This window comes from Aythya fuligula, chromosome 6, assembly GCF_009819795.1.
Source record: "Aythya fuligula isolate bAytFul2 chromosome 6, bAytFul2.pri, whole genome shotgun sequence".
In the NCBI taxonomy this organism is placed as follows: domain Eukaryota; kingdom Metazoa; phylum Chordata; class Aves; order Anseriformes; family Anatidae; genus Aythya; species Aythya fuligula.
Window position 1 is genome coordinate 26,030,967 of NC_045564.1, and position 13,106 is coordinate 26,044,072.

General features: G+C 51.4%; 1 protein-coding gene across 1 annotated transcript; it reads right to left on the reverse strand.

The window, feature by feature from the left end:
* Positions 1–5,003: 5,003 nt before the first annotated feature.
* On the reverse strand, positions 5,004–8,972 carry INHBB (inhibin subunit beta B). Its single transcript, XM_032190353.1, has 2 exons — positions 8,570–8,972; positions 5,004–6,049 (listed from the first exon to the last, which is right to left on the reverse strand). The coding sequence occupies exons 1-2, from the start codon at positions 8,970–8,972 to the stop codon at positions 5,274–5,276; spliced, it is 1,179 nt and encodes a 392-aa protein (XP_032046244.1). The 3' UTR covers positions 5,004–5,273.
* Between the last annotated feature and the right edge of the window lie 4,134 nt (positions 8,973–13,106).

A 13,106-nucleotide genomic window follows, 5' to 3' on the forward strand; every position in this document is an offset into this window, starting at 1 on the left:
AGATCATCAACATGGTAAAACTGACTAAGTGTAAGGAAGCTGTACGTACATCTGATGTCTCTGACGGTTTCACAGATCTCTCAGGTTATACAGCATCTGTGTACAAACTTGGCATCTCTGCTTTGTACAAGGAAGACTGGTTAGAGCTGCACGCATTGAAGGAGGGCCTCTGTTGAATAGTATTGGCCAAATCAGATTAAAAACCCAATATCTATGATGAAGGCTGCAAGCTGCCTGCTCAGAGAGGTTCCACTGATGTGAACCAGAAGTTCCTTGCATGTGGTCAGGCCCTAAATTTGATACTGGAATTTAAAAACAAATTAAGATTCCCATGTAATATTGACTTTTTTTTTTTAAGTATAAGATTTTACAGCATGGAATGCTATATGCAGTGGTTACATGAGTCCAAGTAATTGTACCAATTATATAATTTGATATAATTGCACTAATTACATAAACACATAATAATGAAATATAAGTTATTCCAAGAGCTAAACTGGAAGAACATTAAAGAGCCTAAATCTGCTCCCACTTATTCTAGTACAAATCAGAAACAATTCCCCTGAAATCAATGAAGTTACCAAAATAAAATTGGTCCCTAACATTACAAGAAGCCAGGTAAATGCAACTTTTGGTTCAAGGGCACTGACTGTGCAAGCAAATGAAAGCTACTGTGTTATTCTGTACTGAAAGAGTTTGCTAATTCCTGGCCAAATTCCAGTGTATGCAGGGAGAGTCTCCTTGTGTTTATGAGCAGGTGAGTTGTCTTTACCTCATATTCTGTGTCTGTCATGCAGTATCAGTGGCCTTTGCTAAGTCTTTTAGCTGCTGATTCTAAAGTTAAAAATGGATTTTTTTTAGAAATACTGAGAATGAGTTAGGCCTGATCAGGATTTCAGGAAAACCAGGTTCATGTGTGTCCTTAGCTGTGTTGTTGCCTGAATTAAATCTGCAGACCTTAAGGGAGTTTCTGCAGACTGACACCAGTATTAACAGAAAGAGACTTTCCTCTTAGACAAATATTTATATTCCTGATCCATTTCACAAAATGCTTTTCAATGCTTTTCACACTAGAAACCAATCCAAACATAAAAATATTATTAAGAAGGATTCATTCAGTGAGGGGTTTCCCTCTTCTCCCATGGCAGGGGGAATGCTGTAGTTAATTTCAGTTGTTGACTTCATCTCTCACAAGTAGCAAAGCAAAGGACATGAGACCTGGCAGTTTTGGAGCAGGTGTCTGTTATGTGTAGAAATACATGATGTATGCAGAGTTAATCCACCGAGTGCTCTGTTGCACCACATCGTGACAGTCACCCCGTTCACACAGCCCTCATTAACACCAGTGGGAGTTCCAGGCACCAGCACGGGGGTTTTGCCTGTGCTAGAATATTTTAGAGGACAGAAATTCTCCAGCTCCAGAGATTGATTCCACTCCACAAAATAGTACAATGACTTAGCATTTACAGGACCAAACTCAAAGTCTATAAGACACAAGAGAGAGACAGCGATTCACCTCAGAGAGGGGGGTATGGACCTCACCCAGATGATTTTTTAGATACAGTGCCTAATGCAGCACAAGGCAAAGAAACTGGATGTTCTATTTTATAAGGCTAGGAATTGGAGACAGGAAAATAAAACCCCAAAATTTCAAAAAGCAATCATCAAGGTTGGGCATCTAATTTTTCAGCTTGCCTAATTTCAGAAATGCAGGAGGTGGCGGCTGCAAAAAGTGGGGTTCCTGCAGCCCCTTGCAAAAAGCTAGCAAGAGCAGCAGCCTTGCCACATCCCTGAAAAATCAAGCCCAAACATTCTCAGACTGGCTGCCCCAAATTAAGACCTTTTTAATTTTATTTCATTTCAGCCTTAGAAACCTGTGTGTCGGGTTGCTGTCAGCAGTAGGAGTCAGGAACACGTCGCTCGTACACTGTGCTCAGAGCAGCAGGTGATTCCACACCTCAGAAAACCCAGAGAGTGTTGCATCCAGATCAGTTTCCAGAGACTGCTTTACATAAAATAAAAGGACCTAGGAACCTGGACTATGATCCAGCCCCCTGAGGTGTTGCCCCCACAACATATAGATTTATGCTCTCCTTTGCATTTCTACATCTGCCCCACGAACCGTAGCTTCACACAGAGGGGCAGGGACAGCAGGAGAAGAAAGCTGTGAAACTTTTTGCCAAGAAAAGGGGATTTTTATGCTGTCCTCTGTGAAATTGTTCAGGATCCCAGGCTTGCCTGTGGGTTAGCAGTGGGATGCAGGATGCAGACTGCTCCCTGCTCCTGGCCAGCCCCAGCTCGCAGCCATTGGGGCTGCTGGCAGCTCCCCAGGCCAGGGGATCCCCATCCCACCCCCAGACACCCTGTCCTCCTCGTGGTGGAGCACACAAGTCCCCATGTCTGACACAGGGCCTGTATTCAACCCCAGAAACCAACCACCTTGCAGTGGGAACGAAGCCTAAACAGGCTCAGCCTGTGGAGCCCTGCACTGAAGAGATTTCTCCAGTACATCCCACTTCTAGAAGTGCGTCCCACTCTTATTGACAAAGGCTGGCTATGGCAGGGGGCGGGCAGAGCTGTGCTTGAATTTGAACTGTAACCAGAACCCGTCATTAGCTGCACGAACCTGCTTCTTCAACACTTTCCAGGTCTCGGGGTCAGAGCTAACGTTTGCTAAGTCAACAGCAGTCCTTCTGTCAGCATCAGCTGGCACTGGGTCAGGCCTGCGGGAGGAAGGATCCATCTGCGGAGGTCAACAAAATCGATACCTGGATACACGCGCAGCTGACAAGGATTTCTGCGAGTGCTTGTCAACATTTTTTTGGTTCTGTTAGCAAAGAGGACATGTTTTACTCAAAAAAACCTCTCCCGGGTGGCAGTGAATTGGAAAAATAAAAAGTCCATCGGTGTTAGCGCTGACCTGTTTTTCCTGGAAATGCTTTCCACCTTACTTCTCACTTCTGGTGAGCGTGCAGGGAGTGACCCCGGCGAGAAGCCGCATTCCTACACAGCGGGTGAACCAGGAACTCGCTCCCAGCCAGCGGCAGGTATGCGGAACGCTGCCCTGCCCGCACGGCGGCTCCGCTGAGCCCCACAGACCCTCACCGGGGCAGGCAGCGAGAAGCAGATGCTTGCTTACAAGTGCAGGCAGCAATAAAGTGAGAGCACAGTGCTTCAGGACGGCAGCTGAGCTCTCAGGCACAGCTTTCTGCAGTGACTAATACGACTACGGTCTAACGCGACAGTTCGCTGCCTGCACCTGCGTTCAGTCCCGAAAGTAACTGAGCGTCTCCAGATGTTACACACTGCACTAAATAATAATAATAATAATAAAAAAGCACATTCGTTTTTCAATCTTTTTTTTATTATTATTTATTTAAACTGTACACAAATGTAAAATACTTCAACAGCAAATCTAAGTGAAATTTGTTTGGTTTAAATTATTATGGAACAGAACCTAAAAGGAACTTTATTAAATAAACATAAAAATTGGATTTAAAGGATGCACATATTGTAATGTATTCTACAATAGTCATTTTTTTCACTCTACTTTCCATGTGCGTATGGTATAGAAAAGACACTGAATAGAACAAACAGAATCCATTTTGTACCCTGAAACAATTGGTAGGCCTCGTGAGGGATTGCTCAGTATGACTACATGATATATGATGGCTTTGCCATCTCATAAAAATTATAACTAATATGTTGGCCTCTTTGGTTCCAAAATTTATGTATAATACATTTAACTGTATTCATTTTTTGCTGCTATAAAAATAACATTTTTTTCAAATGGCAGTTTTTTGACTAATCATGCAACTAAATCAGTGCAAACATTAAAAGCAATCATTCGCTTTAAAAAAGAAGCAAAAGATTTAATTTCAAGTATAAAAAAATATAAAAAAGTCATATCATAAGTCCAGTTTTGTCTAGTATGGGTCAACACTTTAAATTGCATAGCTCATGCGGCACCTGTTTACCTAGATAGTGAGCAAAGATAAGTGCACTATCAAGTACCACTTTTCAAGGCATTGAAATTTGCAAGTGCTATTATACGTGCATTCAAGCAGTTTGCAAGTGCTATGCTGTATCATTATTTTCTGATCTTTATGGCCATCCTTGACACCTCCTGGTAAGGAAATTGAAAGCACTCTCCTCTCTTCTCCTTTCCAAGACTTGTTAAAATGTTCCTCGCCCATTATTAAATGCACTGCATTTTTTCAGAATGTCTCCACTGCATGACTGTCACTCCTCTTTAGGGTTCATTGGTTTAGCCGTGGTAGCGGTCACTTGCTTGCTTGCTCCCCACGTGGCGGGCCCTTGCCGAGTCCCCCGTTGAAAAACGCAGATTGCAACTTTGACTCTTTGCTCTCGGATCGCTGAGGGATGCTCACGGTCAACTCAGGCCAGATATGGTGTCAAATCCCCTCCTCCGAGACACCACGGGTACAGCCATCCGCGGGATGCTAGTGGCCAGTTAAAGCATCGGACAATGCCAGCCCAGCTTGTGACTTCGCAACAGCCTGACGTCGGAAATACAGCCGTTGCCTATGCGTCTGTCTCCTTCTCTCTCTCGGATGTCACCACACAATTCCTTACTGGAAGTGCTGTAGGGAGATACAGGTTTCTGTGATGCTTTTATTTAGATAAATTTAAATTAAGAGGAAGTGATCACCTACAAAGGCAGGTGTCCTGCAGCTTCCCGCTAGACCTAAGAGGTGACAGTCGACTTTTTTTTTTTTCTCTTTTTTCTAAGTTTGGTCATTTTGACACCTGCGTGCAAGAATACGTCGTGCTCTCGCAGTCTGTGCTTTTGCCTGAGCAAAGGGAGCTCGTTTCGGTCTGACTTCGCCGGCAGGCGGGGAAACAGCTGCGCAGCCGTTCACTCGTACTGGCAGGCATTTAGGTACGTTGTCACTGGTCACTGACTTCCTGTGCTCATGTCCCTTTTCCAAGCTGCCTTGTGTCTGTGTCTGTGTGTGTGGGTGTCTGTGTGTGTACGAGCGCGTGTTTGTGTGCGTGCGCACGGTGTGTGTGTGTGTGTGTCTTTAAGATATCTCATAGCATTAACTTATAAGTGGTAGGATATATAAGTGTCCAAGATCCACAAACTGCCACTGTCCTGACACCAAAGTGAAATGATTTTTTTTTTCGTCAAACTTTTCCACAGTGACTTTTCAACACTGATGCCTGGATACACAGTGAAACTTCCTCCAACACCATCTCGTATGGGAATGTTCTCTCTCTCTCTCCCCCCCAAAAACACACACCTCAAATCAAGCACAACCACATTCTTCCACAATCATATTGGGAACGTCCCTTTTCACAATGTTGTATTCATCATCAAAGTACAGCATTGACATTGTGCTAAGTTTGGTTGGAATGCAACAGGAGTTCACGGTGCCCGGGTTCAGCCCCCGCATTCGGTACTGATTCACGACGGCGGTGTGAAAGGAGGAAGCCGACCCCGGGACGCCGGCCAAGTAGGCCGGGCAGCTCCCTTCACAGTAATTCCCATAGTAACCTGATGGTGCTATGATCCAGTCATTCCACCCAATGAGTCTAAAGTCAATGTAAAACTGTTGCCTGCAACATAGATTGGTCCTGCCATCGCACTCCAGGCCTCTTTTCCGGATCCTGTGTTTGTTATCGGCGAGGCGGGCTTGCACCACTAAAAAAGGCCGGTGGGATTCCTCCCCGGGGTCCACATAAATTGGCAGCACTGAATACTCTTCACAGCCCTCACATTGAACATCCAAGTTCAGTCTCCTTTCTCCTCTCTCAAACAGAGCCTGGATCGCCTCTGTCATGGGAAAAGTGTGCCAACCACTTCTTTTGAGATCGACTTTCTTTTCAACCACATTCCACTTGTTGCTAGTGTCCGGGTCTTGGAAATAGACTTTGACTCTTACTTTTCGCCTGCTGCCTTTCTCTAAGACATATGGAAGCAGCTTCAAGTAAAGCCACAGGCTGGCTTGAACGACAAACAAGTTCTGGTTCCCTTCATTCGAGATGAAGAAATAGAGGCGGACTCTAGATGAGGCCAGATCGTCTGCAAGATAAGGAGAGATCAGCAAGATTAAGTCAAAAAGAAAATGTATCTTTTGTGTGATTCTGGATTCAGCGGCAACGCCAGAAGACAGCTGATCGAAAGAGCGACGAGGCTGCATCAGCCAGAAGGCATGCACTGAATCAGATATTCCAAATTCGTAATCGAAATTAATTGCAAAGGGACTTCCCGCAGCAACGTTCGTACCCAGGCTATAGCCGAACGCGTCAGATCCGCAGACACCGGTCAGGGCTCTCCAGAATACTGGGTTTTTCCAGCCGGATAGCTGCAAGGACGCCGCAACAGTACCTTGAAAAGACCGGTGCTTGCGCTGCCCTATCTCGCCCGTTTAAGAATAGTTTTAACTTTCAGCCGCCGGCCGATTCTCACAGGGAGAGTCCTTTCAGTAACCACTGAAACATCAGTGCCAAACCGGGGATTTTGTTTCAATTTTCACATATTCTTGTCACAGTTTAGCAGAGCGGATTCTCGAGATAGGGGGGAAAATATTTCAGCAGTGTGCCTACTTGTCCAGCAGCTTAAACTAACCCCCCTCTTAGTCGGGTACAATATCTGCCATTAATCATTCCCATCTCTGCTTTTCCCCCGTAACGATAAACTCACACCAAGGCGACCAAACGAAGCAGTTGCTCTCACTGCAACGCCATTACTGACTGCTCTCAATACACTTCTCAATAACACCAGAATTAAAGGAGCGAAATTATTGCAGAAAACCAAATGTCACCAAATGTCTGACATAACCCATTATTTGTAAACACAAGAGCCTACTGCATAAATTGTTTCAGAAATACCAGCGTCCCTGCTGCAAGCCCGTACTGTAAGTCCTACCCCAATTTGGCGTAGGTGATAAATGTGCAAGCTGGCCTTTACAGCGGGGACTGTAATTCTGGTCCTTGAATCGGAGCCTCCCCATCGCTATCTAAAATTATTGCTGGAAAGGCATTTTCTCATCCATCCTTATCTGTTTGACATCTTTCTGTACAGAGCCAAATGTAGATTTCTCTTCCTTTTCTTTTCCTAAGAATCTTTATTATTTTTGTCAGTCTCTGAATGGGATTTTTTGTGTAGTCGGTGTCTTCATTTGTTACCCTGGGTGCCTTCCTAATGTGCCTGCAGGGCTCATTCGGCACCTTGTAAGATTTCAGGGACAAAAAAATTGCACTGTGCTTGTCTATGTTTTACACCGACTCAATTTCGGAAGTGTTACAAAAGCCAGTGGTTAATTGAAAACCAAATGGAAGCACAAGCCCACCCCAGATCTCCCATCAACAGCCTGACAGAAAATAATAACACCGCAAATGTACGCTGCGAAAACCTTCCGTACACTAGCAAATACACAACTTCTTCATAAACTGTGGTGACAGTGACAGAAAAAGAACAGTACGGTGTTGCTGCACCGATCCACATCACTTGTGTTGTATGAAATTGTGCGTGCCCATAAATTTTGTATGTGAATATAACAAGCAGATGTATAATGCAACAGATCCCATAGATACTGTAAATGTATATGCCTCTGGTAAGTGGGAGGGTAGATAAAGAAGATGAGTAGGCAGCATAGAGGCTAGAAAGAGATTTATTTTGTGGACAAATGATATATAGATGCCACGGGAAGATAGAGAGGGAGAAAAATGAAGTGAGTGAAAGAGCGATGAGGGAAAGGAGAGATGGGCAGATAGGCAGGAGACAGCTAATTTGCAGAGCGCTGCTGTTAGGGCCAGATGCGCAAAGTTCGCAGGCACAGCAGCTGCCTGGATAAACCGCTGGAAAGCTACGCCAGAGGGATTCGGGGACATGTAAGCGCGATGGCTGCGCAGGACCGAGATGGCTGGTACCGAGGGGATGGATGGCACAGCGAGCGCGCGGACCGACGGACAGGGAGCAGACAGACACCGCCGGCAGCAGGCTGCGCGCAGCGGACAGACAAGGCCAACACCATGAATGAACGCTAAATAAATGGGAAAGGAACGGAAAAGGGCGGACAGGCAGATGCAAGTCTCAACAGACGGATGCACGCAGCGAAGCAGCTGAATGTGCAGGGCAGGCAGAGGAGGCGAGGGATGCAAGAGACGGAGCGGGACAGGCGGAGGAGGGAGGGACGGGGACAGCGGCAGGCAGCTGGAAGGACACCGGAGGGGGACGCGGGGACACGGAGGGCGCAACCCGGAGGGGAGCCGGGGCATGGGGCACACACGGGAAGGACGGGACGGAGCGGAGGGCAGGGGTGAGGTGTGCGGGGAGGGAGGATGTGAAGGGGGACAGGAGGACGAGCCGGGTGGGCAGGTGCCTGTGGCAGGCAGGGGGACAAGTAGGGGGACAGGCAGGGGGACAGCAGGGCAAGGGAACAGGAAGGGGCTCAGGCATGGGGACAAGCAGTCAGGGGCTCGCGCAGGGGGACATGCAGGGGGGCCAGGCGGGCAGGGGGACATGCGGGGGGTCACGCAGGGGGACGGCCGGGCAGGGGCCAGGCGGGAGCGGCAGGGCTGAGGGCCGGGCGGCGCCCACCTGTCTCGGCGAAGCTGATGATCTCGGAGACGGGGTCGTGGGCCGGGGGCCCGGCGCTCGCCTGCCCGTCCAGGCTGGGGATCTCCACGCGGCCGTCCTCCCGCACCTTGCCGGCGTGCAGCTTGCGCAGCGCCGTGACCATGGCCGCCTTGGGCACGGCGTGCGTGATGTTGGGCCGGTCCCGCATCTGCAGCCGGCTCAGGATGTGCCTCTTGACCGCCTCCAGGAAATCCCCGTCCACCTTGCCCGGCTCCTCGGGCCGCCGGAAGCCGCAGGAGGTGCATGTGTCCTGCGGGGAGCCGCCGGCGGGGGCCGGCGGGGTCGGGGTGCCCGAGGCGCCCAGCAGGAGCAGCCCGCAGGCCAGCAGCGCGCCCAGCACCCCCCGGCGAGCCGCCCCGTCCATGGCGGAGGAGCGGGGGGCCGAGCTGGGGGCCGCCACCCGGAGCGCCGCAGGGAGCCCGTGTGCAGGCAGCGCCGCGCCGAGCTCCGAGCGCTCCGCGGCGCGGAGGGGGCGGTGGCAGCCGAGTGGGGGGCCGCAACCGCTCCGCGCAGGGGGGGGCCGGGGCCGGCGAGCGGAGGGAAGGGAAGGGAAGGAGGGAGGGGAAGGGAAGGAGGGAAGGAGGGGGCGCCCGGGGAACGGCGGCGTGTGCCGCCGGGGGGGAGGCTGCACACGCAGGCACCGAGGGCGAAGTTGGGGAGGGAGGGATGGAGGGAGGGGAAGGGGGGGGGGGGAGAGGCTGGCGGTGCACCGAGAGCCCGGCTCTCCGACGGGGGAGGGGGGCGGCAGCAGGTGAGGGGGTGGCTGCGGAGCTCGGGGTGGGGGGAGAGAGGGGGGAGCGGGCCGGGGGTGCGAGGGGAGCCGGGGAGCTGGGGGAGGCGGCGCCGCGCTGCCCCGGGGCCCCGCGCCGCTTTCAGAGGGGCATCCCCGGGCGGCGCCGCGCCTGGTCCATCGCTCGCTTCGGCAGGTCCGGGCGGGCCGCGGAGAGGAGCTCTTTAGTCCGGCGTCATGGAGGGGGGTCAGGGAGATAAACGAAGCAGATTTATATACAATCCAATTTATAGCCTGGCAGGAGGGGGGGGTGAGAGGGGGGGGAGCAGTGCCACTTGTACCCCCCCGCCCACTCCGCCCCCGCAAGACGACGAGCCGCAGGCCGTGGGTGCGGGTCCCCGGCTCGGCTCGGCTCCGCACCGCACCGCTGCCCTCCCGAGCTGGCCCGGAGCGGAGCCGGGGGCTGCGGGGAGCGGGGTCGACGCCGGCAGCCCCCCCGGCGGCGAGGCTGGCCCCCCGAGCCCCGCTCCGGAGCGGTTTCCTTCGAGGCTCAGCGCCGAGGATGCTGCGGCGGTGCCCGGCGCGGCCCCGCAGCGGGGACTCGATCGGCTGGATCCCGGCGATCCCAGGAGCGGCTGCACGGATCCACTCGGTCAGACCGGCTCTTCTGCTCGCTCCCTCGCTCGCTCTTTTTAAACAAGATCTCCCTTGCCGGTGGTTTGGGGTTTATTATTGTTGTTATTGTTATTATGATTTTAAGTGTGATTTTGGTTGTTGTTGTTGCTGCCGCTGCCGCTCCAGTTAATCTGTCTCCCTCTCTGCCTCTTTCTCTCGCTCCGCGTCTTTTTGATCTTTCGCTCGCCTTGTGCTGGCTTGAACGCCGTGTTTGGGTTTGTTTTGGTTTTTTTAACGCGTCTGATGTTCCCTCGCGGATCCGCAGTGGAAGGTCTCGGGGAAGCGGCTCGCTCCTCGCTTATCTTCCTCTGATCTCCTCCTGCTAATTTTCCCCCCCTGCAAAATCACGACATTGTGGCACTTTCTACTGAAACTTTTATACAGGAGTTAAAACCACGTGGGAACTCCAACCTATAACAGAGACGCCATTGGGTTCCTCACTATTTAGGAGATTAAGTTAAGTCTTTTGCCCCCTGGGCTATTACAGTAACTTCCTGGTGTTGGAAATATTAACTGTGCTGCTTCTTTAACTCCCCCCGTCCCCTCCCTCCCTCCCGGTTCCCGCAAACACACCCACCCCGCACACCGGCCCGGCCCGGCAGGACGGACAGACAGACAGACGGACACCGAGCAGCGGCATCCCCGGCATCCCCCCCACCCCAACCGGGCTGGGAGATGGATGCCCCCCCCCCCTCCCCGGGGTGCTCCTTCCCTTTTAAGCACTTGAAAGAAGAAGTCATTAGAAAGTTTCCCGTCGGGTTGGCTTCGCGACGGGGCGGGTTTCTGTTTGTTTGTTTGAATGGGCCGGGTGAGAGCTGCCGGGGCTGCCGATTTTCGTGGGGCAGGGCCGGGAGGGGGGCGGCAAAGGTGGGGGGGGTCCCAGGCTGACAGCGGCAGATAACGGGAACCCGGGGCTGGCTGAGGATCCCCGGGTATCTCCCCGATACCCTCGCCCCCCGACGGGCTCAGGGGAGATGCCCAGCAGCCAAAAACCCCCCGAGGGCTGCGGGGAGCCCCTTCCACTCCCCCCATCCTGGGGCAGGAGCGGCCCCGGGGGCGCAGCAGCTCCGCGGAACGGCCTCGGGCATCGCCCCCCCCCCGCCTCTCCGCGCCCCGCTGCGCGCTGCCCCGCGGCCCCTGCGCGCCCCCGCCGCGGGGAAGGCTGGGCACAGGGCGCCCCCTCCGGGCCACCACGGGAAGCGGGAGCCGGGGGGCGAGCAGCCGAGCCCCGGGCCCAGGGGTGCTGCTGCTGCTGCTGCTGCTCGGGGGCAGGGTGCCGCCGAGGGGGAGGCAGAGGGAGGTGCGCGCCGGGGGCTGGGATGCGGTCGCAGAGATGGGTTGGGGGGGCTCTGACAGCTCAAGGGGGCTGCCGGCTGTTCTAATCGCAGCTTGTTTTTGTTTTTTTTTTAACCCACGAAGGAAAATGTAACTTCAGGAATGAAAGCAAAGCCCAGAACCTGCTGCCTTTTCAGCGAGCTGAATGGTGGTTTTCAAGGGGTAGGTGCGGGATGTGCACATTTCCTGCATGACGGCAAAGAAAAAAATATATCCTTATGTGCATTTCAGTTTTTAAAAGGAAAATAAAACTTCTTACCTATGCCTGGACTGCGCGCACGTGTGAGTTCTGTTAGCTGTCACTAATAGCAGCAACACAAAAGCGTAAAGGGGTCAACTGGAGGATTGGATTGTTCCTGCGATTTAGGAATTAAAGGGAGAAATGCTATTCTCATGTTATCGTGAACATTTTTTCTTGTTCTGCACTGCAAAAGTATAGACTTTTTTATTACACTTAATACTGTACTGTAAAATTGCACTGCAAACCCAGTCTCATTTTTCACGTTGGGTTTAATATAAAAGGAGGTGATCTTTAAGGTCCCCTCCAGCCCAGGCCATTCTCTGATTCTGTTCTGTGATGCCACAATAAACACTAACTGCACACACAGTACCGTGAATCAAAGCTAAACCCTCAGTATCACTGGAGCTACCCTGACGGGAGATCAGAATTAGATACTGTATTTCCTCCTTCCCATTAGCAGGTTTTGAATGGAAAGGCTGGAATGTAAAAAAAGAAATAATGCTAAAAATCCAATCACTCTGACATCCTGTAAGCTAATAAGAGCACGTGAATGCAACAAGCTTAGTACTTCACAGTAATTAATTTGACAGCAAAGAGCTAACAAGAAAACAACAGGCAGAGCAGTGATGACTGGTTCATAGAGGTCACCGTCACACAAGAAATAGGTGTAAACACAGCCCCTCTCCCTTTGAAAACAGCTGTTTCATTGCCCCAGTAAGAATGAAATGCCAAAGAGGAAGAAAATACCATGCCTTCCACGGGGGCAACAAAACTGGGAAGGTATTTCTTGTCATAACACAAGGTAGAGATTTTCTCTTTTAAACGCAGCAATTTTGAGTTGTCCCTGCTCCCAGCTGCAGTGGCGTGTTTTGGCTTTTTTTCCTCCTCTTCTCTTTTGGTTAGCCAAAGACATTTTGCATATTCAAACATTGGGAAGACTTATCTTCTCCAGCAATTACTAACAAACGAACAAGCTAATAAACCCCATTGTTATTTAAAGTGTGTCCACCAGAACTCTGGAGGCAGCTCTCGCAGTGGACCTGCTCTGGCTTCCTCCTAGAGATGCAATCAAACCTCAGATGCTTTCGGGCAGGAGAGCCTACAGGGAGGGCGAACAGGGTTAGCAGCAAGAAACGTGCCGTTTGATTTCTCATCATGCTCAGGGAGCACGGCTTATTGATTGAGTCATACAGCTCTGTTAATTTTAAGATCTCCTCAGCTTTCAGTTCTTTCCCCTGGGCATAAACTTGTTGCTTACCCCGAGCAGCTGAACCAGCAGGGAAATGGTAGCTTCACGCTCCCCCCGCGCCTCCCCCCGTTCTCTGTTTGTTCTGAGCTCATCTGCGCGAGGACTCGTTTTCACACACACCTTCTCAAACCGGCTGCTGTTCATCTGATTCAGGGTCATGCTTTTCCATACATTAAACGCAGGGGAGAACTGGGAAGGAAATGGCTGGGATTTGTGCTTAATGGGCAAGCGCACATTTTGCCAGGAAGCCCCGCTGTGAGAGGTGCAG

What these genes read in the sequence shown, in the direction of transcription:
- INHBB (XM_032190353.1), bottom strand. Translation starts at nt 8,972, where the DNA reads ATGGACGGGGCGGCTCGCCGGGGGGTGCTGGGCGCGCTGCTGGCCTGC. An exon ending in CATCAGCTTCGCCGAGACAG is followed by an intron (nt 6,050 to 8,569) that starts GTGGGCGCCGCC and finishes CTTATCTTGCAG; the next exon opens with ACGATCTGGCCTCATCTAGA.